Here is a 26544-nt window from a genome sequence, read left to right as displayed (position 1 = left end):
GAATCTGCGGTATGGCTGGTGATTCTGTTATGAATGAGTCACCGGAGGAGGAAAAAACAAAAATGCAAGCTAAGTCCAGAAAATCGGAGAGGTTGGTAGCTAGCGGATTGCAGACCCCTGATCCTATTCAGAACTAACAATAGCCGTGGAGCGTTCCTACGGTGGTCCTAGACGCCTCTTCACAGCCAGAGAACTAAATAAGCCTAAAGAAAGAAAGGGGAAATCTAAACTGCCCCAGAGCAGACCCCAAAGCAATAGACAGCCCCCAACATGTATTGTCAGTGAAAACAGATGAAAACATAAACACAGACAGAAAGACAGGCAGAGCAAACGATGGGGCACAACTAACTAGATAGGAAAGGACAGAAAAGATGCTGGCTGCAATCCGCAAAAACCCTACCAAAAGTGTCCCAACACGTCTGATAGGAAAAACGGCCCTGAAGTCACTAGACTTCAAAATCCCTATATCAGCACTCCGATATATTCTGAAGACAGAGCAAAAGAGATTTAACCGATCAGGGACAAAAATGGAAATTCAGCAGAGCCCCAGCCGGGGCTGGCAAAACACAAAACTAAGCAAATCAGACAAAATCTCATGGAACAAGAACAGAGCAAAACTTAGCTTTAGAAGACAGGAACTGAACTGGAGGCCAGAGCTCAGAGCAGAGAAATCACCAGCAACCCTGCAGGGCGTCGGCTGTCTTATATCCACTCAGAGATTCCGGATGTCCAATTGCAATCCACCTGTTCAGGTGACAGGTTTCTCCCATAAATCAGTTTCACCACCTCCTTTCACCAGCAGAGGGAGTTCATCGGACATCAAAGGTGAACGAGAAAATGAGCTCACGACAGTGCAGTGTCTGGCACAGAGATGTAGCAGTGCTGAAGAAGTTGCAGGAAGAAGGCAAGGACACAGCAGAGTGTAGTTTCTTTACCTTTACTTTGTAAGTGCAGTCCAGGGTTCAGATTACAGATGGCACAGGAGATGATTAGCCTGGAAGAAATTTAGGAATCTCTCTATTAGATGGGTTGTGTAGTCTCCTCTCTAGCGCTTATTTGAGGTACATTCAGTACTGTGTTACACTGACGTTCCTCCTTCTTTCCTTTTGGATCTACCTCGTATGACAGACAGCTGTAGCCCTCTATCACCTTTGGCTCACACGTCGCTGTGGTGTCTCCGAGTCTTAGATGGGAATAGAGCATTTACAGCTTCCTATTGCTCTGGTTTCTGTTGCAGGCCTGTCAGTATCCATACAACCTTGGAGACCAGGCTCCAGATCATGCGCTCTAGCTGGGAATGAGCCTCAACTCTCTGCTCAATCTCCCCGCTCTTCTCCTCACATCCACACACTTCGCCCTCCTCACAGAACTAACTAATTTCACCTTCCTGGCCCCAGAGAGTAGCTCTTCTCCTAGTTTTGGTTCAGAGCTCCCTCTGCTGGCCTGGAGTGGGGAACTGTGTTGTGTGTATTGATTAACTGCTAGAGAACCTTCATTGCTTCCAGGCATGACAATACACTCCCTAGGAGGAAGGGAATGCCACTGTGGTGACCATACTCCTGGGCGCGCCACACGTCGTTTTGATGGTGCGGCGACCTGCGCCAAACGCAACGTTGAATTTTGGTGCGATCGCCGCACCGTCAAAAGGACGCATGTGGCAGCAAAAGCATACCTGTGCACGGCCTGCATACCCAATGCTAAAGATAAGGTAGGCAGAGCTGACCGAAGGTGTGGCAGGGGGCGGAGCTTCACGCCGAGCGTCCGCTGCGCCTCCAAACGCTAATGTGAAACTATCCTAATTGCGCTCAAAATTCTGCCATTTCTGCCCTCCATTTAAATTTTGCTGCAGTGTGTTAGCATTATTTACATTATTGACACCAGTTTGCTGTTAAAAATAGTTACCTACAGGCCAGCTATTTAAAACTGTGGTTTGTCCTTCACACGGAAGACATATAAGTTTGCTCAAAATTCATCCATTTGTAGTGAATGTGGAAAATATTGTCCTCCATTTAAAATGGGCAAGGTGCATCGCAAGGGATGGGGAACTGGACGTGATGGTGATGGTGCACGCAGAGGCCGAGGGCAAGCTGAAATTGTGCCACAACAAATACCCATATCTTCTCGCCCAACCTTCCTGTCCCAATTACTAGGGGACTGCAGCATACCACTATTGAACCCAGAGCAGTGTCAAAAGGTTGTTGGTTGGATAGCAGATAATGCTTCCAGTCACTTTGCCACCACCACTCTGTCGTCCACATGGTCAAGTCTCAGTAGCTGTGAGTCTGGACCACATATTCCACACCCTGATCCTCCTTCCTCCCACCATGCCGAGTGTCCAGAGACAACTGATCCCTACACTTGGACACTCCAAAGAGCTGTTCACTTTTCCAATTATAGATTTGGGCCCCTCGCCCTGTCCACTTGAAATGGGGCAAGAGGAGATCGCATGTAGCGATTCCCAAATATCTGAGCAGCCACGGTCACATGAAAGCGACAGTGGGAAAGTGTCATAAGAGGTGAGTGATGATGAGACACAATTGCCAGAAAGTCAGGAAGACCAGGGTGCGTAAGTAGAAGACGAGGTAATGAATGATATAGTAACTGATCCAACCTGGCAGGAGGACATGCAGAGCAAGGACAGCAGCACACAGGGGGAGGGAGGTGTAGCATCCCAACAGGCAGAAAGAAGCAGTGTGGTGGCCGCAGACAAAAGGCGGGCAGCTGTTCCCCGTAACACCAACATGACGGAAGTTGTCAGTACAACTGTTAGGTCTTCCAGAGTTTGGTTGTTTTTTAAAGACTCTGCCGATAATCTCAAAAAGGCCATTTGCACCACCTGCCAGGCCAGCATCAGCCGGGGTAGCAAAACTACCAGTCTGACCACCCCCAGCATGATCAGGCACATGGCAGCAAAGCATCCGACTTTGTGGGCCGAACCCCAGGGTCCAGGAACATTGTCTGCGGGTGACACCACTGCTTCTTCTGCTGTTGTGCGTGCAAGCCAATCCCGTCCATGGTGCATGCGAAGATGACTCCTGCCCTGCACCTATAGTTGCATACACTCAACTAGCACCATCAGAAAGCACGTCCACGTCCTTGTCCCATCGCAGTGTTCAGTTGTCCATACCCCAGTTCCTGGAATGCAAGCGCAAATACGCAGCCAATGCCCCACAGGCCGCACTACAAAATTCCCACATTTCGCAACTGCTTGCACTCGAAATGTTGCCTTTTAGGCTCATGGAGACAGAAGATTTCCACAACCTGATAGCGGTGGCTGTCCCTTGGTACTCTGTCCCCAGCCGCCACTATTTCTCCTGGTCTGCCATCCCCGCATTACACAAGCATGTGTCCCACATTAGCCGTGGTCTCAACAAAGCAGTTACTGGGAAAGTCCACCTAACCACGACACGTGGACAAGTGCTTGTGGGCAGGGACGGTACATCTCGCTGACGGCACACTGGGTTACCATAGTGGAAGCTGGGACCCAGTCAGATTTGGGATGGAACACATCCTCATGACTGCGAGGATTGCGGGCCTTAGGTCAATCAGGGTTGCCCCCCACAATCTACAGCTCCTGCATCCTCTTCAGTCTCCATCTAGAAATGACCACATCAGTCACAAGCTGGAAGCACTGCAGCACTGCCTCAGCCAAGCGGCAACAGGCTGTGCTGAAGCTAATATGGTTAGGTGATAAACCGCACAATGCTTAAGAGTTGTGGACAGCTCTGAAAGAGCAGGCAGATCTGTGGCTGACACTGCTGAACCTACGCCAGGCGTGGTCGTGTGTGCAAATGACCTGAACCTGGTGGCGGCTCTGAGGAAAGCTCACAAACATACCATGCTTGACCCATGTGCTTAACCTCGTGGTTCAGCAGTCTACCAAAAACCTACCTGGAGCTGCCGGATCTGCTTGTCAACGTACGCAGCCTGTGTGCCCATTTTAGAAAGTTATAAGTATTGGAGAAGTGGAGGGCACTGCTCATAAATTTCAAAACAAGAGGGCTCACTAAGGGCCTGGAAAAAACATGACATAGAAGAGCAAGAAAAAAGATCCTGCCCATATACAAATGAGCACCTCAATTTTATATATAAAGAATAATGACACTTTATTAGACAATATTACAAAAAGCAAAAAAGCACACAATGCATATTAAAAACATTTAAAATACAAAAAGGACCACAATGAGTCATGCCTTATTATAGAAGCAATGACTTACCATACCTACTAATCTCCCAAAGAACCAGATAAGTACATAAAGCCACTGTCAAAGGTATTGCACATCATAAATATAATACATATGTAGCAGCATCAGATAATACTTCAGTGGCTATAAAGTGCATATGAGAAATACCATGTAGGCCCAGAGATCCACAGAAAAAAAGGCGTATGAGAAGAGAGTAATTTAACCTGTTGATCCACACTCACTCTGGTGTCATTAAGTGTCATTATTCTTTATATATACAATTGAGGTGCTCCTTTGTATATGGGCATCTTTTTTCTTGCTCTTCTATGTCATTTTAGAAAGTCAGCCCTTGCCATGCTTCAGCAGCGTTTAAAGCTTCCAACTCACCGACTGGTGTGTGATGTCCCCACGCATTGGAACTCTACACTGCATATGTTGGAAAGAATTTGTGAGCAGAAGAGGGCAATTGTTGACTACCAGCATCGTCAAGGCCATCAGTTCAGACTCCACATTTAAGACCTCAGGAGTGGACATGGATGTCAGACATATGTACCATCCTGCAAAACTTTGAGGACTCCACCAAGATGGTGGGCGGCGATGACACCATAATTAGCGTCACCATCGCGCTTCTCTTTGTTCTGATCGCTCTCTGCTCACAATCAAAGAGGATGCATTGCAGGCTGAGCACAGTGAGATAGAGCAAGGAACCATACCGGGTGATTACACACAGCCCAGCCTCATCTCATCCCAATGTGGATTGGGTGACAATGAGGAAGAGGAGGATGAGGAAGAACAGGAGCTAGTTTCATGTGCTATATATGGTACTACCTGTACAACTGTCATACCGTCTGTTCAGCATAGATGGCTTGAGGACAGAGAGGAGATGTGAGAGCATGATCAGTCGTCCTCTTGGTGAGGACATGGAAGTCTTGCCTGTTAGCAGTCTGGCAATCATGGCTGAGTTTGTTACGCTAACTTTCCCATGACCCTCGCGTTCTCAAAATTTTGGGTGACAGTTATTACTGGTTGGTGACACTTCTAGACCCACGCTACAAGGAGAACTTTCTATCTCTTATTTCTGAGGCGGACAGGTCTAATAATATGTGGAAGTATCAGAGGGCCCATGTTGCAGAATTATTAAAAAAATTCCCATCTGAAAACGCTGGCGACAGAGGTCACAGTTCGTTGGACAACCAAGGAGTACAGGTGAGAGACACAACTCCAATCCAGCAGAGGCAGGGGAACACTGGCAAACTTCTGGGAGTTTTTTCAGATCCTCCCATCGCACAGGCCCTGAGGCGCGGGGTACTTTCACAAGGAGTGCAAAGTTTGGGAAAATGCTGAGGGAGTACCTTGCTGACCATTCCAACATCCTCTATGATTCCTCTGTGCCTTATAATTATTGGGTATCCAAGCTGGACACATGGCATGAACTGGCTTTCTACGCCTAGGAGGTCCTGGCCTGCCCAGCAGCTAGCGTTTTGTCAGGATGACTCTTATAAAAATGAACAAGGGCTGGATTGGGCCAGACTTCTCAACAACACTGAATGATAGCAGCGTCACATAGACTCAAATCCAGTGTCTTTTTTTGGGAGGTCTATTCCCATGCACCTCTTCACACCCACACATGGGTATACGCTTCATGATTTTGGCTGTTTGTTGTCCTCCTTCTCCTCATCCTCCACCACCATATCACCAGGGTGACCGCGTTCCGTGATGCAACACCCACATAATTTTTTTTAAAGAGTGTTTATGATTCCCGTAAACAAAAATTTGTTATACAGTATGTTCATGTATACCCCCCAGGGGTAACTGTTTGTCAGCCCATACACTTAGTGCGTGGGCATTACAAGTATAGGAGACCCCAGATACAAATCTATTGAAAAAACGAAATGGAGGGCACCATCCACAGATATTAATAATGTAGGGCGGATCTGCCTATAGCAAATAAATAGCAAGATACAACAAAGAGAGAAGACACAACAAGATACAACATCCTTGCTTGGTATGAAGTATAGGAGACCCGCTCCTTTATAATGGGAACATTATCCCTCCTCCAGGTCTCTTCCAAGGGCATTGGCGTGCCTCCAAATTTTTGGCAGCCCTTGCATTCACTGCATAGGCAAACACTATGGGAGACCCACTTCCTAATTATGGGAACATTTTTTCATGAGGCCCTCTTCTACGTCTCTTCGTAGGGGCATTGGAGTGCCTCCAAATTTCTGGCAGCCCTTACATTCACTGCGTAGGCAAACAGTATGGGAGACCCACTTCCTATTAATGGGAACATTGATTTCAGGAGGCCCTCCTGTACGTCTCTTCAAAGGGGTATTGGGGTGCGTCCAAATTTTGGGCAGCCCTGCCACTCACTGCATACGCAATAACAGTATAGGAGACCCACTGTTTAATAATGGGGACAACAAAGCATAGCCGGCTGATGGCTCTCTAAGAAGATTGATAAAACTTTGGAATATTTATAGGTATGTTTTGTTTAGTTATATATATATATATATACACACATATATATATATATATACATATAGGAATTTTCTGTTTTTACTTGTTATATATTTATATAGAAAAAAATAAACTGATTATTACTACTTATAATATAACTCAGTGGTCTGTTGGCGGCGTTTTGTTTCACATTCTTTGTGATTTATGATTGTATTACTGCTCAGTTCTAAAGAGTTTTATGGGATTTTAAAATTTAAGACCTGTCCTTTAGGAGAGATCTAATATTGGATTGGTAGAGGTCCAACTTCCAGGACACTCTGCTGTTTAAAGGGGGCCCGGTATCGAACGCTGATAATCAATCATAATATCCAAATTCTGGAAACGCCCTATGAATTTTCCAATTAGTGCATATGGACATTCACAAGAAACCCATATTCAAGACCCTCTTCTGTAAGTCAGGGCAGACAGTTTCTGCAAATAGCACATTGGGTATATACAGAAGTCAATAGCACAAATCCCTTTCTGGGTCCTTAAGTTTTAGATAAGGATGAGTTTGTGACATATTTGTTTCCCTTTTGCAACATATATTATTGGGGAAGTGACTGAGTTTTTATTTCAGACATATGCAGTTGTTTTTTTCTTTAGACATATTCAGACGTTTAGCTATATAGTAAAAATTACTGTGGCTATGCACAAGAAATTTGAGATCCTACACACATTCAATAGTCATAAATTCAATACTTTTAAAGGTGGCTTTGAACAGAAAATTAGCGACATTTTACAATGCCATACCTCCCACACTATAATCCCAATTCATGGGGTATTTATAGCTTCTGTCCTTCCTCATAAATGTTCTCAAAACAAAATCCCATACTTCACAAAGTGGAAAATCCTAGCTGTTACTCATCTGAGCAGATACTCCCTTTGCTCTTGTATACATCAATCTATAATATAACGGGTTAAGCGTCACTCTGTCCGAAGCCTTTATAGACTGCGCAACCGCGACACGCCTGCGCAGTCTGGCTCCAGACAGAATGAGGAATCCAGCAGTGAGGAGTATGTATGGCGCCCGGAGATGAAGGTATGTGTACATACCACGATCTTGGGCGCCATACTTACATACTTACCTGACTGGGAGGAGCATTGCCACGGCGCTTCTCTTCGGCCAGAGACCGGGGCAAGAGTGCAGCCGGAATCATAGTAACATAGTTAGTAAGGCCGAAAAAAAACATTAGTCCAGCCGATAAAATTCTGTCAGAATAAATCCCCAGATCTACATCCTTCTTAAGAACCTAACAATAACTGTAAGATACAATATTGTTACGCTCCAGGAAGACATCCAGGCCTCTCTTGAACCCTTCGACTGAGTTCGCCATCATCACCTCCTCAGGCAGGGAATTCCAGATTCTCACTGCCCTAACAGTAAAGAATCCTCTTCTATGTTGGTGGAAAAACCTTTTCTCCTCCAGAAGCAGAGAATGCCCCCTTGTGACCGTCACCTTCCTTGGTATAAACAGATCCTCTGAGAGATATTTGTATTGTCCCCTTATATACTTATACATGGTTATTAGATCGCCCCTCAGTCATCATTTTTCTAGACTAAATAATCCTAATTTTGCTAATCTTTCTGGGTATTGTAGTTCCCCCATCCCCTTTATTAATTTTGTTGCCCTCCTTTGCACCCGCTCTAGTTCCATTATATCCTTCCTGAGCACCGGTGCCCAAAACTGTACACAGTACTCCATGTGCGGTCTAACCAGAGATTTGTACAGAGGCAGTATAATGCTCTCATCACGTGTATCCAGACCTCTTTTAATGCACCCCATGATCCTGTTTGCCTTGGTAGCCGCTGCCTGGCACTGGCTGCTCCAGGTAAGTTTATCATTAACTAGGATCCCCAAGTCCTTCTCCATGTCAGATTTACCCAGTGGTTTACCGTTCAGTGTGTAATGGTGATATTGATTCCTTCTTCCCATGTGTATAACCTTACATTTATCATTGTTAAACTGCATCTGCCACCTTTCGGCTCAAGTTCCCAACTTATCCAGATCCATCTGTAGCAGAATCCTATCTTCTCTTGTATTGACTGCTTTACATAGTTTTGTATCATCTGCAAATATCGATATTTTACTGTGCAAACCTTCTACCAGATCGTTAATAAATATGTTGAAGAGAATAGGTCCCAACACCGACCCCTGCGGTACCCTACTGGTCACAGCGATCCAGTTAGAGAATATACCATTTATAACCACCCTCTGCTTTCTATCACTAAGCCAGTTACTTACCCATTTACACACATTTTCCCCCAGACCCAGCATTCTCATTTTGTGTACCAACCTCTTGTGTGGCACGGTATCAATCGCTTTTGAAAAATCAAGATATACCACATCCAATGACTCACCTTGATCCACTCTATAGCTTACCTCTTCATAAAAACTGATTAGATTGGTTTGACAGGAGCGATTCCTCATAAACCCATGCTGATATAGCGTTAAACAGTTATTCTCATTGAGATAATCCAGAATAACATCCCTCAGAAACCCTTCAAATATTTTACCAACAATAGAGGCTATAATTTCCAGGTTCACTTTTAGAGCCCTTTTTGAATATTGGTACCACATTTGCTATGCGCCAGTCCTGTGGAACAGACCCCGTCGCTATAGAGTTTCTAAATATAAGAAATAATGGTTTGTCTATTACATTACTTAGTTCTCTTAGTACTCGTGGGTGTATGCCATCCAGACCCGGAGATTTATCTATTTTAATCTTATTTAGCCGGTTTTGCACCTCTTCTTGGGCTAGATTGGTGACCCTTAATATAGGGTTTTCTTTGTCTCTCGGCATTTCACCTAGCATTTCATTTTCCACCGTGATTACCGTGGTGGAGAAGGTGTTTAATATATTAGCTTTTTCCTCATCATCTACAACCATACTTTCCTCACAATTTTTTAATGGGCCTACACTTTCACTCTTGATTCTTTTACTATTGATATAGTTGAAGAACAGCTTGGGATTAGTTTTACTCTCCTTAGCAATGTGCTTCTCTGTTTCCTTTTTGGCAGCTTTAATCATTTTTTTAGATAAGGAATTTTTCTCCTTATAGTTTTTTAGAGCTTCAACCGTGCCTTCCTGTTTTAGTTGTTTAAATGCTTTCTTTTTACTGTTAATTTCCCCCCTTTTACTTTTTTGTTTAGCTACATTTTCCTATTTCTTGTCCTTTTCCCACAAGGTATAAACCGCTTACAGTGCCTATTAAGGATGTTCTTAAACATTTCCCATTTATTTTCTGTATTCTTATTTCTGAGGACATTGTCCCAGTCAATCAGATTAAGGGCATCTCTAAGCTGGTCAAACTTTGCTTTCCTAAAGTTCAGTGTTTTTGTGACTCCCTGACATGTCCCCTTAGCGAAAGACAAGTGAAACTGTACAATATTGTGGTCGCTATTTCCTAGATGCCCAACAACCTGCAGATTTGTTATTCTGTCAGGTCTGTTAGATAGTATTAGGTCTAAAAGTGCTGCTCCTCTGGTTGGATTCTGCACCAATTGTGAAAGATAATTATTCTTGGCTATTAGCAGAAACCTGTTGCCTTTATGGGTTTCACAGGTCTCTGTTTCCCAGTTAATATCCGGATAGTTAAAATCCCCCATAACAAGGACCTCATTATGGGTTGCAGCTTCATCTGTCTGCCATAGTAGTAAACTTTCCATGTTCTGTTATATTTGGGGGTTTGTAACAGACCCCATAGAGAATTTTGTTACTATTTTTCCATCCATGTATTTCGACCCATATGGACTCGTCATCCTCATTCCCTTCGCTAATATCTTCCCTTAAAGTGGACTTTAGACAAGACTTTACATAAAGACAAACCCCTCCTCCACTCCGATTTTTACAATTCTTTCTAAACAGACTGTAACCTTGTAAGTTAACTGCCCAGTCATAGCTTTCATCTAACCAAGTCTCGGTTATTCCCACTATGTCATAGTTACCTGTAGATATTTCTGCTTCTAGTTCTTCCATCTTGTTTGTCAGGCTTATGGTGTTTGCGAGCATGCATTTTAGAGAATTTTGCTTTGTTCCAATCTCCTCCCTGTTGATTGTTTTAGAAATTTTCTTACCTCCCTTCTGAGTATGCTGTCTTGGATCTTCTTTGCCACACCTCATATCATTCATCAGTATAATATCTGGTTTCATGTTCGTGTCTAACGTTTTTCTTCCCATCCCCTCTTCTTCTAGTTTAACGCTCTCCTGATGAGTGTAGCGAGTCTTCTGGTGAATGTGTGTTTCCCAGGTTTGTTGAGGTGTAGTCCGTCTCTGGACCACAGGTAATTCACACCGTGGTCCAGGAATCCCAATCCTTGTCTACACCATCGTCTTAGCCAGTTGTTCGCATCAAGGATCCTGTTCCATCTCCTGGTGCCATGCCCATCTACTGGAAGGATAGAAGAAAAAACTACCTGTGCATCCAATTCCTTTACTTTCTTCAACAACTCTTCAAAGTCCTTGCAGATTGTCGGTAGGTCCTTCCTTGCCGTGTCATTGGTGCCAACATGTATCAGAAGGAATGGGTGGACGTCCTTAGAACTGATGAGGTTTGGTATCCTATCAGTCACATCCTTGATCTTCGCACCTGGGAGGCAGCATACTTCTCTTGCGGTTATATCCGGTCTGCAGATGGCTGCTTCTGTGCCTCTCAGTAGTGAGTCTCCCACCACTACCACTCTTCCTCGCTTCTTGGCTGTACTTTTTGTTCACTTCTGGGTGTTGCTGTGTGCCCTTTTCTTCTTTGCTTGCTGGTTGCGCCTCACCTTAGGTGTACCATTGTCATCCTCCGCAAGGCCTTGGTATCAGTTTGTCAGTTGTGTGGTTGGTGATGTCTCTATGGTCTTCTTGCTTCTTTTGGTCACATGCTTCCACTCGTCTGCTTTTGGAGGTTCTCTGACACTTTCTTCACCTTCTGTGACCAGTAGAGATGCTTCTGTCCTGTCTAGGAAGTCTTCATTTTCTTTGATGAGTTTCAAAGTTACAATTCTTTTTTCCTGACCACGCACCTTTTCTTCTAAAAGGGCCACTAATCTACACTTCTGGCAGGTGAAGTTGGATTCTTCTTCTGGTCGATCTGTGAACATGTAGCACATGTTGCAGCTCACCATGTAGGTTGTCACATCTGCCATGTTGCTCCTAGATCCTGCTGACTTGCTGCGTGTCTTCCTTCTTGTGTAATCTACTCAATCAGGCAAGCTTTCTTGCAATAATGTCCTAGAGGCAAAAATTTGCGCGCCGTAAGGCGCACGGTTCGGCGATGCTTTCCAAGCAGCTGGTCCCGGCTGTATACAATGATCCTCTTGCTTAGGGAGACTCTTTGCTTTTCCCAGAAGGCACCTGGAATATGCAAATTATCTTCCTCAAGCTTCAATCCCTGGTTCGGCGATGCTTTCCAAGCAGCTGGTTCCGGGTGTATCCAACGATCCTCTTGCTTAGGGAGACTCTTTGCTTTTCCCAAAAGGCACCTGGAAGATGCAAATTATCTTCTTTAAGCTTCAATCCCTGGTTCGGCGATGCTTTCCAAGCAGCAGGTCCCGGCTGTATCCAACGATCCTCTTGCTTAGGGCTGATCCGGCGCCATTTTACTGAAGACACATTTGCAGTGTGTCTTCAGCAATAAGGTGCCGGACAGCGCTATGGGCATGCGCGTACTCCAGCGCCAGACTCCTCCCCCGGCCTCCAGCAGAACGTGACAGCGCTGGAGCACAGGAAAGAAAGGTGAGTATAAATGGGGTTTTTTTGTATGTGTGTAGTTTAATAGGGGTGAGGGGGACCATACATATCGGGATAGGGGGGTGAGAGGACCATGCATACCAGGATAGGGGGTGAGGGGACCATGCATGCCAAGACTGGAGGGGTGAGAGGACCATACATATCAGGATAAGGGGGGTGAGAGGTAGCATGCATACCAGGAAAGGGGGGAGAGGGGACCATGCATACCAGTATTGGGGGGTGAGGGGAACATGCATACCATGAAAGGGGGGTGAGGGGACCATGCATACCACGAAAAGGGGGGTGAGGGGACCATGCATACCAGGATTGGAGGGTGAGAGGACCATGCATACCAGGATTGGGGGGTGAGGGGTAGCATGCATACCAGGATTGGGGGGTGAGGGGACCATGATTACCAGGATTGTGGGGTGAGAAGACCATGCATAGCAGGATAGGGGGGATGAGAGGACCATGCATACCAGGATAGGGGGGATGAGAGGATCATGCATACCAGGATAGGGGGGTGAGAGGACCATGCATACCAGGATGGGGGGGTGAGAGGACCATGCATACCAGGATAGGGTGGTGAGAGAACCATGCATACCAGGATTGGGGGGTGAGGGGGCCATGCATACCAGGATAGGGGGTGAGGGGACCATACATATCAGGATAGAGATAAGGGGGTACCATGCATACCAGGATTTGGGGGTGAGGGGACCATGCATACCAGGATGAGGAATAGGGTGCCATGCTTACCAGGATTGGGGGGGTGAGGGTACCATGCATACCAGGATAGGGATGAGGGGTGCAATGCACACCAGGATAGGAGGGGGGCAGCACATACCAGTATGGGAGACCATATACAAATAAAAATGTTCGCCACCCGGGCGTAGAATAGGTTCATAGCTACTTTACTATAATCACCCAGCACACGCACACCTTTGATGTCATTCCCTAAGGCATTTTAGACAAGCTCAGGCTGCAAAACACTACCTGAGTATTCAAGTGATTTGGCATCTACACCATTACCACATCACTTGGCTCTGCTTTTGTTTTAAAGTATGCTTCCTGACATACACAAGTCTGCTATATTGCACATATATGATCTAAAGGTGCCTCCTAACACACTCAGTTCTGCTACTTTTGCCAAAAGTGTGTAACCTGACAAATCCAGCTCTACTACATCACTGGGCTGTGCTACAATTCTACTAGTGTGTCTCCTGAAATAGTCATCTCTGCTATGCAAATGTAATCTGCTACATCATAACAAGTGGGTCTCCTGCCAGACTGAACTGTGCTACATCACAAGATTTTGTTTAAACACCACAAGTGTGCCTCCTGCTCTGCTGTACTGAAAGGATCTGCTTTTTCTTCACAGGCAAGTCTACAGTTACATTTAGGGCTCCCGTTTTGTTGCTCTGCAACTTTGCTGAGTCTCCAGCCTCTCAGTGGTTCACTTCAGAGAGTACATAGCTTACCTTTATATGTCAATGTTTGATGGAATCAGGTTATGATTAAGAAGCATCACTTCAAAATGCGTCAACCCTGTTATTGAATTTCTCGTGGGACTGTGACGTGCCCCACAGGGCCGTGGAGTACTCGGTACCAGGCCTGTCCTTCAGGGAATGTTGCGGCGGCAGTGAGCCGGTCCATGGCCCTGGGCGTCCATTAAAATAAATGAGGAAAGTTTATAGGGTATAAATTCGTGACACCACAGGTGGTGTTCGGCAATAAGGGGATAGCCAATGCTGCATAAGGAGACCGCTGGGGCCGTTGTTGATGCAGCAGAGTTGTTACAGCTCTCCACGGGTACAGCTAGGCCCCAGGGCAGTTATAGTTCTTATAAAGGATAGTGACGTTGGGGTGCAGGACTGAGGGAATAATGAATAACTGCAGACATATGAACTGCAGTTTCCTTTACCTTTACTTGATGGTTTGGAATGCAGACAGGAGCACTGCTAACAGATGGAAATGGAGTTCTGGACAGCTTGGAAGCAATTTAGGGCCCCCTATGCCAGATAGAGTTGGAGGTCTCCTTGCTGCGCTGTCCTCTGAGGTCCTTGCTTGAGCCTCTGTTCCTTATTGTCCTAGTACTTGCTTGTATGGCAGGCAGCTGGAGCCTATTGCAGGTGTCGCTCCTTTGTGGCAGCTCTGATATGCTGCTGTGCCCTGAGTGTTTGATGGGTCAGAGGACCTGCAGTTCCCTGCCCTCCAGATTTAACTGCTGGGACTGTTGTATCAATGCAGCCATGGGCTCCTGCGTTCGGTTTTAGCGCTCGGTTCTGGAGTGAGCTTGGTCACAGCTCGACTCCCAAGCTTTTCCTAGACTTCTCTCTCCCTCTATAACTCTTCTCTGACTCAGACTACAACTCAAGTCGGGAGACAAGCTCCTCACTCTTCCTGTCCCCACCACTGACTGCCTAACCCTGCCTCCAGGCCAGAACAGGGAAGATCCCCTAAAACCGGGTTTTGAGCTCCCCCTTCTGGCCTGGAGTCAGGAAAAGTGTTGAATGCTGATGTTACCTGACCAGGGAACTCCTCCTTGCTTCCAGGCATGACATCACACCGTGAGGGAGGCAATGCCACTGTGGCAACTGGACACCTGGGTGCCATAACTGTTTCCTCGGATATGATATACAAGCCATGTCAAGTGTGAACTTTACCCTAATACAATGTTTTAAAGCATGAAATAAACCCTGGGATTTTAACAGAGGTGCTGGATCCATTTCTTCTTTTTTCTACAAGTTTCACCAATACCTTAGCTTCATCAGGGGAACTTATCACTTAAAAATTATATTTTATAAGCTAGCGAGTGGTAGCCATGCTGTAAGGCATCTGAATAATAAAACTACTAATTATCAAGCACAATTGTCAAAAAAGATCAGAACCCGAATCACTCTTGTCCTTAGGCTTTGTCTGGAATTGCAAGTTCAAGTGACCAATAAGTTTCAACAATACCTTAGCTTCACCAGGGGAAATTAATCACTTAAAAATTATATTTTATTATGCTACCAAGTGGCAGTCAGGCGAAAGGCATCGGCATAATAGAACTACTAGCTATGAAGCACAATTGGCAAAGACAAAAAGGCTCAGAAGAACCAGCTTCCCTTTTGTCCATAGTCTGTGTCAGCTATTGCAGATTCAAGTGAATGGGACTAATCTGCAGTACCATATACAGGCTTTTCTAATCTTATGTCAATCCATAACCCTTAGCTATACATGGGAAGGTTACAGAGTATTTAGAAAGTTCCTCGTTCTTTGCCTTTTCTGATTTGTTGATCAGTTAGTTCTAGGGAGCAAAGTTGACACAATGAACATTGCACATTGAGTTTTTATAGCTAAATTCTGATGATTGCTTTCCTATACCCAATGGTTTACCTCTCTACTTTAAAAATCCTTAATGCTAAGTTTATTCTCAACCTGTAGCCGCTCAACTCATTTATGATTTATAAGTAAATTGTTTCATAGTATTAAAAGGGTTCCTGAAATGTATATAAGGTTGAAAATAGGGAAAAAGTAAGTTATTGACCCTTTAAAACTCCTGACTTCAATAGGAAAGTGAAAGTTAGCACTTAAGGCTCCCTAAAACCTCCCCTCTGCTCTGATTACATAACCGATCAAACAATTAGAGGCTAAAGTCCCCTAAGGGGATTAAATAAAAAACATATTTGAAAAATATATTAAAATAATCCCCAAAATATAAAAGTTTCCCCAAATGTAAAAAAAAAATAAAAATAACATGGTTGGTATTGCTATGTGTGTAATTGACACAATTAATAAAAATTATTTATCACATATGGCTAAGGCTGAAGAAAACAAAAAAATTAAACCACCGGAATTCCATTTTTTGGTTGTTACAATAACCCCCTCCAAAAAAAAAGCTATCAAAAGTGTATATACCTCAAAATGGTATTAATGATAATGTCAACTCAACATGCAAAAAACAAGCTCACAAATAGCTCCATCGAAGGAAAAGTAAAAAAAAGTTATGGGTCTCAGAAAATGGCGACACAATCCATTTTTTAACAAAGTTCTACATTGTTTAAACCACCACAAAATAAGATAGAAAAACTATGTATGTTTGGCATTTCTATAATTGTACGAATCAAATTGACAGGTAAGATTTAATCGCACAAAGAACCCAAAAAACAATGATTGAATTGCAATTTTTCACCCTTTCACCCCACTTGGAAATTTTTTTCAATAAATAATGATAAAATGAATGGTGTCATTCAAAGTTCATAGTTACATATTATCCCACAGAAAAATAAGCTCTTGTATGCCAAAGGATGAATAAAAATAAAGTATGGCTGTGGGAAGAAAGGGAGGAAAATGTGAAAATTGAAAAATGAAAATTTTCCCGTTCATGAAAAGCTTAACCATCACTTGTAAAAATGTAATACTGCTTACCATAAAAATATGTACAACCGCAGTTCTTTCCTCTGACTTCCGCGTACTACGAATATTGTGCCCTGTATATAGGTTTCAGATTGGACTGACAGCAAATAAAAAATCAAGCTGTGTATCATTCTGTATTCAGTGTATCGTTCAGATGGAATATCAGAAAAAGACAGGTAGTAAATCAATAAGTACGTTCCTACAGTAATAACATTAAGTCAACTTCTTATCAAGTTACAATACTGCAAATGAGCACCTTCCTCATTGCTATCCCATAAAATGACACATAACACATTCTTGTAAGCAATCTATCACCCTCTGTACCGCGGGAGTCAGGAGACTTCTACACCGCTGGGACGAGAGCGGATGCAGTAACTTATGCTGGAAAGTACTGAGACCTGATGGGTTTACTGCTGTGGAGTGTTTTTCTGTGCACCATTGGTAAGAAGAAATGTTACTATTAGGGGCTAGATGGTACAGGGTGGCATCACTATACAGAAAATTAGGGGATGATGGAGTTACATTTGGAACCATTTTACTATTTGGCTTAAGGCAAGAACTACACTTTGGTTGTGGAAGGCGGCATCCATGCATTGATCTCCGCAGATGTGGTTGACGTTTCATTTTCCAATTTCAGAATCAAAAAACGAATAAAAGGGTTTTCCGCTCAGTAGAGACCCATTGCCCCTTTATAGAGAGATGGAAGTAGAGATTCACTCTTGCTTTGGTGGAATCAAGTTGACCATTGGCAATGGAGGTCCCCAACAGAGTCACATTTGGCTCTTCCAAGTGGTGTTATGGCCAAGCGAAAAGACTAGCGATATGACTTTGACCCTAGTACCAAGATTTTGCAATGATATAACGTTCCTAGTGCCATTGATAGTCAATGGCCCACGAAAAGGCAGCTAAATGTAGGGGGTCCGAAAGCCAAATATGTCTGGGGAACACATTTGTGTGCATCGTTGTTGGTGAAATGTGTTTACGTCAACATTGATCAGAAGGTCGAGTTACCCAGATAGGGAAGCCGTAAACAGGAGGTCCAAAGGCTGAGCCAATACATTTGGGGAACACACTGCTATATTGTAGATGTCCAATCATATTTATGCATCGCTGTACCCAAAATGTGTTAATGCCAACATTGATCAGAGAAAGAAGTTGTCCAGATTAGAAATCTTGTTTATAATCATCTATTCTGTTGTCCATAGGCACGGTGGTCACCATAACGCAATTTAATGCGTTTATTGGGGGAACAGCTTACATTTTTCCTAACTCACCTGCCAGTCCAGACCATCGGATTGACTGGAACGTAGACGCTGCAGGGACAGTTATTGCAACTCTTCTTCCGTCCAGTAGTCCTACTTACGCTGGGAGATGTAATGAAGGCAAATGTACACTTTTTATAAATGGAACTCTCCAAATGGACCAGCTCATCAGTAGTGACAACAGATCTTACTCCGCGTCATTTCAAGCTGGAGGGCTGCTAATAAAAGAACAGGTCGAACTCTATGTATATAGTAAGTACTTGAAATAATTTGATGTCTAATGAAGAGCAGAAAAACTATCTGATCGCCAACATAGATCGTGATCCTGCCATCCATGATATGTTGACGTAGATAAGCCAATAGACTACGAACCCAACAATATCTAGAATAAGACCTTAAAACTTAACTAAACTTTTAATAACGCTTTAAGTACTAATGTTCAGGTAAGGTCTAGGTCCTGACAACCCCACCGATCACTCAAACCAAGGGGCAGAAGCTCTCAGTAGATGCTTGAGCAAGAACAAAATAGTCTTAAGGCCCTGTCACACTAAGCGAGATCGCTAGCGAGATCGCTGCTGAGTCACTAGAACTGTGACGTTATAGCGATCTTACCAGCGAGATCGCTGTGTGTGACAGTGACCAGCGACCAGCCCCCCTGCCGGGTATCGCTGATCGTGCCCGAAATGTCTGGACATTTCTTTGGTCGCTCATGTCCCGTTGAGTCGCTTGTATCGTCACGTTTGACACCTAGCCTAACAACCTCGTTAGCGACTCAGAAGCAAGACAAGGTGGGGATTAGCGTTCCCGACATCGTTACAAAGGTCGCTATGACACGCTAGATCGTTGCTCCTTTGTTGGGTAGATTGGACTGTCTGACATCTTAATAGCGACCACATAGCGATGCGGCAACGATCCCTGTCGTGTCGTATCGCTGTCGGGATCGTTATAGCGTCGCAAGGTGTGACGGGACCTTTAATAGCAAGTCAGTCCACCACTCTGTATGCACTGGAGCATAACTTGACCACTTTTGCCTTTTGGTTAAGCAACTGTATTTGATCTTGAGACCTGGACCTTTACAGATAAATAGTGCTGAAAGGGGGTTAAAACGTATAAAAAATGTACAAAAGTTTAGTTATTCTTTTTTATTTACCAGCTTTCGGCTCGATGTCATGGTGACTTGATAGATGAACGCTCTGCAGGAAGATAGATCTTGTTAAGCCTAGATAAGTCCACCAAGGTCTTCTCTGCCGTTATCTTGATACTATGAATCAATCTGGTTGCTGTTCTTGCTCTTCGCCTTGTTCCTTCTATTCTTCTAACCATGATATCCTTCTATTTATCCTTTTGAAAAGCCTCCAATTCTTTACTGGAGTGATTTTATGTACGTCTGTGAATTTTGCAACATTTTAGTGGAACATCTGACTTTTTCTTCTAAACGTTTTTTAAAATACATTAATAAAGATAATTTTTGATTTTGCACACAATTCATGAACCAGGTGTTCCATTTTTAAAAAAACACCATCAACGAATACAAGACAGAAATAATTTCTAACAATCCACAAATGAAAATTTGGGCTCATTGGTTTCAAACTTCAATTTAATTTTTACCAAAATTTTTCACCAAGTAAATTTAAAAAAAATTACACTCATTAAGTAGTTTGAGGCACATAGTTAATCATAAATGAGAAAATTTAGCATGTCCAAGCAGAGTTCCAGTGTATTGCCTGTTTTGCATACATTATGGACCACTTCTGTTCGCCGCAGATATATTAAGTCATATAACAAAATTGCCAGCCGTAATATGAATTGAACTTTAGTTATAAGACCCATCAATTATCAGGAAAACGAATCTGATTAAAGTTTGCAGGAATGATCAGGTATTTTTGCATTTCTTCCTCTCAAGATAAATTTCTGCTTATAAGATTTCCTTATCACTTTTGGAATTTGAACTTCAAGATCAATAATTTTCACGAATCTCATAATCTCAAATACAGTATATATATTTTTGTACAGACTGAACAAAACACATCTTAACCCGCTAACGACCAGAGAATTTCTCATTTTTGCCGTTTTGTTTTTTTTCCTCCTTTTGTTCCAAGAACCAAAACTTATTTTTTTCAGTCCACACAGCTGTACGAGAGATTGTTTTCAGCAGGAGGAGTTGTGTTTTTCAACGACTCCATGCATTCTACCAAATACGGTAATGTACTGAAAAATTAGGAAAAAATGTCAAATGCGGCAAACTAGCAAAAATAAAACCTGCAATTCCGCCACACTTTTGCAGTATAGGGAATTGAGAGTTTTCCTATGAAGCTCCAACAAAAAAAGAAGGAATAGTCAGCTTACCAAGACCTCTGTTAGTTCCTTGTGTCCAAACCAACTCCCCGCATGGATCCAGGCAGAGCAACCAGAGAAGTGAAAAAAGAAAAAATCCAGCGTGGAATGGAATGGCTAAAAATTACTTTACTGAGTAGTTACTTTAAAAAGGAAAACAATTCCACCTAGTCATACAGGCAGATATAGCTCCACGAGGACAGATCAACGTGTTTCGACGTGAGTCTTTGTCAAAATCTGACTCAATGTCAGAACTACGATTTAAAAATAGTGTGCCTCCATGTGGTATACAGCCCCTATATATATATATATATATATATATATACTAATTTAACCAGTCAAGTGGTGTATACCACAAGGAGGCACGCTATTTTAGATCGTAGTTCTGACATTGAGTCAGGTTGTTTCTCTACTCAAAGTAAATTTTAGCCATTCCATGCTGTATTTTTCTTTTTTTCCTATGAAGGTCAGCCTGTGATGCTAGCTACAAGGGCCAGCTATGGGAATCCATAGGTTCCCTCAATCACGTTGCGGAAAGCCAATGGAAGCTAGTGCATGAAGGCGCCTGTCACGGCCGTGCTTCCTCACCCGTCCATCTCCACCCTCCGGCGCATCCCAGACTTGAGTCCCCGCCGCTCCCGGCCTGTTTGCTCAGGGTCGCGGCGCATCTGCGGCTGAGAACGCCTTCCAGACTCTGAAGCAAGAATTTGCTACGACCCCTGTGCTCCACCGCCCGGACGCCAATAGGCCATTTATCCTCGAGGTCGACATATCATCTGTTGGAGCAGGAGCAGTCCTTTTGCAAAGATCCGCCTCTGGTCGGTTGGTCACCTGTGGGTTTTCTCTAAAGCCTTCTCCTCCCCTGAATGCAATTATTCCATTGGGGACAGAGAACTCCTGGCAATAAAACTGTCTTTAGAGGAATGGTGTTACTTTCTTGGGGGAACTTTCATCCGTTTATCATATTCACGGACCACAAGAATTTGACCTACATTCAGTCAGTCTATACAGCAATAAGTGAGATTAAAAAATAACTTTTAATATGTAACTTAAAAGGTCCAAAACAATAATGTCACCAATAGTGATTAAAAGGATGCCATTAGAAGGGTAATCCCTGAAAAAAGATGGGAACCACCCAACCGCATCAATCAGGATATAAAATGTTGCTATTGTATCATATCAGGCAACAATTTATAACAGGATACAGCATTTAACAGTTAGCACACAATGCCATAACCAATTGCATAATGTATATTGTGTTTGGCTAAACCAAAAAAAGTTTTATAGCCACGAGATATAGAAAGGTGAGATATATAAAATAGGAACAATCTCACCAGTTTTTGCAGACGGCCAGGATTCTCCAGGGATACTCTGTATGCACACAGGGAGATGGCGATAGGAAGACAATACCCAGTCAAATCCCTCAAAAACTAACCATCATCTGATCCCCAGACTCCTGCCCTTACAAGGGCAGTCCACAGCTCACCCTATATTGCACATGCCCTGCACTTTCCCTTAGAGGAGCGTCCCAACGCGTTTCATCCAAGTAAATCTTCAGGGGACTAACTTGTTGCAAAGTGCCATAGTGCTAAAGCTCAAAACATGGATCCTTCCACTAAAAATGCTGTCTGCTGTCTGCAGAGAGTGAAGGACAAAGGGCATATTTATATGGTAAACCATCAACACCTGTAGCCACAATCAACGTGTCACACATACTATCGCTCCCATATCTAATAGATCTAACGTCCATCATTAAGCGGTTCAGCATCTGTGGAACGCACGCCGAAAAACGGCGCTAACTCCGCCCACACCAGCGTCACAAGCATCAGGCAAATCAGAAGGAAGAAAGATGCCCCACTTCCGGTTGGGCCACCAAGATGGAGGGGTGCCCCACTTCCGGTGACGTTTATCCAGAGGCGGATCGCCTCGAATGAAGATGCCACACTTCTGGTTTTAGAGGCGAACCGTCACAGATGTGAATGCCCCACTTCCGGTCAGAGGACACACTGTAACAATGCTCCACTCCCAGTGACATTTAATCTGCGGCGCCGTCAAGTCAGCGAACAAAGCGCTTGACCGGCGCTAACTCCGCCCACACCAGCGTCACAAATATGAGGCAAATCAAAAGGGGGGGAAGGATGCCCCACTTCCGATTGAACCACCAAGATGGAGAAGTGCCCCACTTCCGGTGACGTTTATCTAGGGGTGGATCGCCTCAGATGATAACATTCCTAGAGGCAAACCGACACATGTAAATGCCACACTTAAGGTCAGCGGGCATATTGTGTTCATGCCCCCCTTCTGGAGACATTTCATCCACGGCGTAACCTGATAATCCTGTCAGTAAACATAGCACTTGACCGGCGCCGGTCAAGCGCTATGTTTACTGACAGGATTATCAGGTTACGCCGTGGATGAAATGTCTCCAGAAGGGGGGCATGAACACAATATGCCCGCTGACCATAAGTGTGGCATTTACATGTGTCGGTTCGCCTCTAGGAATGTTATCATCTGAGGCGATCCACCCCTAGATAAACGTCACCGGAAGTGGGGCACTTCTCCATCTTGGTGGTTCAATCGGAAGTGGGGCATCCTTCCCCCTTTTGATTTGCCTCATATTTGTGACGCTGGTGTGGGCGGAGTTAGCGCCGGTCAAGCGCTTTGTTCGCTGACTTGACGGCGCCGCAGATTAAATGTCACCGGGAGTGGAGCATTGTTACAGTGTGTCCACTGACCGGAAGTGGGGCATTCACATCTGTGACGGTTCGCCTCTAAAACCGGAAGTGTGGCATCTTCATTCGAGGCGATCCGCCTCTGGATAAACGTCACCGGAAGTGGGGCACCCCTCCATCTTGGTGGCCCAACCGGAAGTGGGGCATCTTTCTTCCTTCTGATTTGCCTGATGCTTGTGACGCTGGTGTCGGCGGAGTTAGCGCCGTTTTTCGGCGTGCGTTCCACAGATGCTGAACCGCTTAATGATGGACGTTAGATCTATTAGATATGGGAGCGATAGTATGTGTGACACGTTGATTGTGGCTACAGGTGTTGATGGTTTACCATATAAATATGCCCTTTGTCCTTCACTCTCTGCAGACAGCAGACAGCATTTTTAGTGGAAGGATCCATGTTTTAAGCTTTAGCACTATGGCACTTTGCAACAAGTTAGCCCCCGGACATTTACTTGGATGAAACGCGTTGGGACGCTCCTCTAAAGGAAAGTGCAGGGCATGTGCAATATAGGGTGAGCTGTGGACTGCCCTTGTAAGGGCAGGAGTCTGGGGATCTGATGATGGTTAGTTTTTGAGGGATTTGACAGGGTATTGTCTTCCTATCGCCATCTCCCTGTGTGCATACAGAGTATCCCTGGAGACTCCTGGCCGTCTGCAAAAACTGGTGAGATTGTTCCTATTTTATATATCTCACCTTTCTATATCTCGTGGCTATAAACCTTTTTTTGGTTTAGCCAAACACAATATAAATTATGCAATTGGTTATGGCATTGTGTGCTAACTGTTAAATGCTGTATCCTGTTATAAATTGTTGCCTGATATGATACAATAGCAACATTTTATATCCTGATTGATGCGGTTAGGTGGTTCCCATCTTTTTTCAGGGATTACCCTTCTAATGGCATCCTTTTAATCACTATTGGTGACATTATTGTTTTGGAGCTTTTAAGTTACATATTAAAAGTTATTTTTTAATCTCACTTATTGCTGTATAGATATATTAAGTTTTGGGGTGAGATATATGTGTCATTTTTGACAAAAATTTGACATTTCCTTGCTGTATTTCCTACATTCAGTCAGCCCAAAGACTCAACCCACGGCAGGCCTGGTGGTCTTTGTTCTTTGGACGTTTCGACTTCGAACTCCACTTCCGAAATGGCAATAAGAACATCAAAGCTGATGCCCCATCAAGGTCGTTCCAGCCAGTAGACGTAGAGGAGAGGCCAGCACATATCATCGACCCTGCTAGGATCATCACCTTGGCCCCTCTAAGCTTAACAACCCCACCACCTGGCAAAACCTTTGTGTCGGCTTGTGACAGGGTGAGAGTTTTGCGTTGGGGACATTCTTTCAAGATTGCCGGACATGTCTCCCGCCATTATTGGTGGCCATCGTTTCGCCAAGATGTCTTGGAATTCCCTGCTTCCTGCTCATCCTGCGCTAGAAACAAGATCCCCAGGCAGCTTCCTTCTGGACTCCTGCATCCGCTGTCTGTGCCTTCAGTTCCTTGGAGCCATATTGCTATGGACTTCGTCACTGATTTACCTCTTTCCTCAGGCTTTACCGTTATCTTGGTGGTCGTGGACCGGTTTTCCAAGATGGCCCACTTCATTCCATTGCCTGGACTGCCTTCTGCCCTCGAACTGGCGAAGATCTTCTTACACCATGTTTTCCGACTGCACGGGTTCCCACAGCATATTGTGTCTGACCGAGGAGTCCAGTTCACCTCCCATTTCTGATGAGCCCTCAGCGGACTAATGAAGGTAACCTTGGACTTCTCCTCAGCCTGCCATCCGTTGTCCAATGGTCAAGTGGAACGAGTCAATCAAGCTCTAACATCCTACCTTCGGCACTTCTCCAATATTCACCAGAATGATTGGGTTTCTCTTCTTCCATGGGCTGAGTTCGCCTACAAAAACCACCCCTGTGAATCCTCTTCCAAGTCTCCCTTTTTTGTGGTTTTGGGCAGCATCCCGGCATCCCTCTTCCCGTTTCCCCCACCTTGGGTGTACCGGCGGCAGACTCCTTGTCCTTGGACTTCTCCAAAATTTGGGAGAAGACTAAAGAGGCTCTAGACAAAGCTAGTAGCAGAATGAAGAGGTACGCAGACAAAAACCGCCTGGACGCCCCGCCATATCTTCCGGGCGATAAGGTCTGGCTATCCTCACGTTATATCAGACTTAAGATTCCCATGCTACATTGGTCCCTTTGACATCCTAAGTCGCATCAATGACGTGGCTTACAAATTGAAGTTGCCTGCATCGCTGCGGATCCCCAATGCTTTCCATGTGCCGCTCCTAAAACCTGCAGTGTTTAATCACTTTCACTCAATGACAATGTCTTTGATGTAAAAGATATTCTGGCTAGGAAGACAGTCAAGGGGAGGACCTTTTTCCTGATTGATTGGAAGGGATTTGGTCTTGAGGAGAGATCATGGGAACCCTGGGAAAACATCAATGCTCCTCGTATCATGAAGAGGTTCCTCTCCAGCCTTAGAAAGGAGGGGAGTAAAGGGGGGTACTGTCATGGCCGTGCCTCCTCACCTGTCCATCTTCGCCCTCCAGTGCGTCCCCGACTTGAGTCCCTGACGCTCCCGGCCTGTTTGCTCGGGGTCGTGGTGCGTCTGCGGCCTGCACATGCGCAGTCTCACTCCTCTCGCCGCGGGGTCTTCTGGGAGGTCGTGTCCCGGTGGTCCCGCCCCATCATGGCAGCACCCACCAGGTATTTCAGCTCAATCTCGGCGCTGGTAAGATGCCTGTTTATCAATTGCGGTGGCGCTAGCTTAGCGTCTCCTTTATTCTCAGGCCCCTCTCTGCCTCACCTGTCTGTTGCGTCTCGGTCCTGCCTGTCAGCCCTGTGTTCCTGTCCAGCCTGCCAGCGTGTCTCTGCCCTGTCGTCAGCCATGTGTTCTTTTCCAGTCTTCCAGCGACTCTCTGCCCTATCTGTCAAGCCCCGCGTCTCTGTCTAGCTTCCAAGCTCTGTGTCTCTGCCTTGTCCGCCATTTCCACGTCTCTGCCACACCTAATTGCCCTGTACATCCGCCTTCCTGCCTTGGGGCTCTAACCATACCCTTCTGTTCATTGTCTGTCTCTGTATTTCATTTTACCCTCTGTGTTCTCTTGCAGCAACCAGTCCTGCCTGCCCATGATCCTCCTGGTCCATCCAGCCTCCCGTACTCCTCTGTTCCTGGTATCTCACTTCTCCATCCGCACCCCAGCCTTCCACTCTATCTCCCCTGTGTTGCTCTAAGTCACCCCTTTGGCTCCGGCCGTTGTGGTTCCATCCCCCTTGGGCCTGCCCCTAACACTTCCTGTATAGGGGGTGGTCTTCACCTGGTTCGCTCACCCTCGGGGGCGCTGGAGTCACGACCCAGAGGGTCCACTTTTGGTTTTTCCCTAGAAGCCTTACAGCACCGGCAATGAC

The 26544-nt window shown here is 44.8% G+C and overlaps 1 protein-coding gene and 1 long non-coding RNA gene across 6 annotated transcripts in view; one reads left to right on the top strand and one right to left on the bottom strand.

Annotated features, from left to right (window-relative positions):
- The window catches only part of LOC141085416 (uncharacterized), a 213887-nt gene that overhangs the window by 44740 nt on the left and 142603 nt on the right, over positions 1 to 26544 (bottom strand). For 2 of the 3 annotated variants that reach the window (XR_012231292.1, XR_012231291.1), the window contains exon 1: positions 16809 to 16941. The exons of the other annotated variant lie outside the window; for it this stretch is intronic. This is a non-coding gene — a long non-coding RNA (uncharacterized lncRNA). Of the gene's footprint in view, positions 1 to 16808; positions 16942 to 26544 lie in introns of those variants that run through there. 3 annotated transcript variants of the gene reach the window in all.
- The window catches only part of LOC141085413 (cell adhesion molecule CEACAM1-like), a 122000-nt gene continuing 112536 nt past the window's right edge, over positions 17081 to 26544 (top strand). For all 3 annotated transcript variants that reach the window (XM_073570768.1, XM_073570767.1, XM_073570766.1), the window contains exons 1-2: positions 17081 to 17237; positions 18002 to 18310. In XM_073570768.1, coding sequence (XP_073426869.1) covers positions 17198 to 17237; positions 18002 to 18310 — 349 coding nt within the window. In that variant the 5' untranslated portion in view covers positions 17081 to 17197. The remainder of the gene's footprint in view (positions 17238 to 18001; positions 18311 to 26544) is intronic.

This window comes from Dendrobates tinctorius, unplaced genomic scaffold, assembly GCF_039654945.1.
Source record: "Dendrobates tinctorius isolate UK_male_01 unplaced genomic scaffold, ASM3965494v1 ptg000028l, whole genome shotgun sequence".
In the NCBI taxonomy this organism is placed as follows: Eukaryota; Metazoa; Chordata; class Amphibia; order Anura; family Dendrobatidae; genus Dendrobates; species Dendrobates tinctorius.
This window is presented reverse-complemented; position numbering and strand designations above follow the sequence as displayed.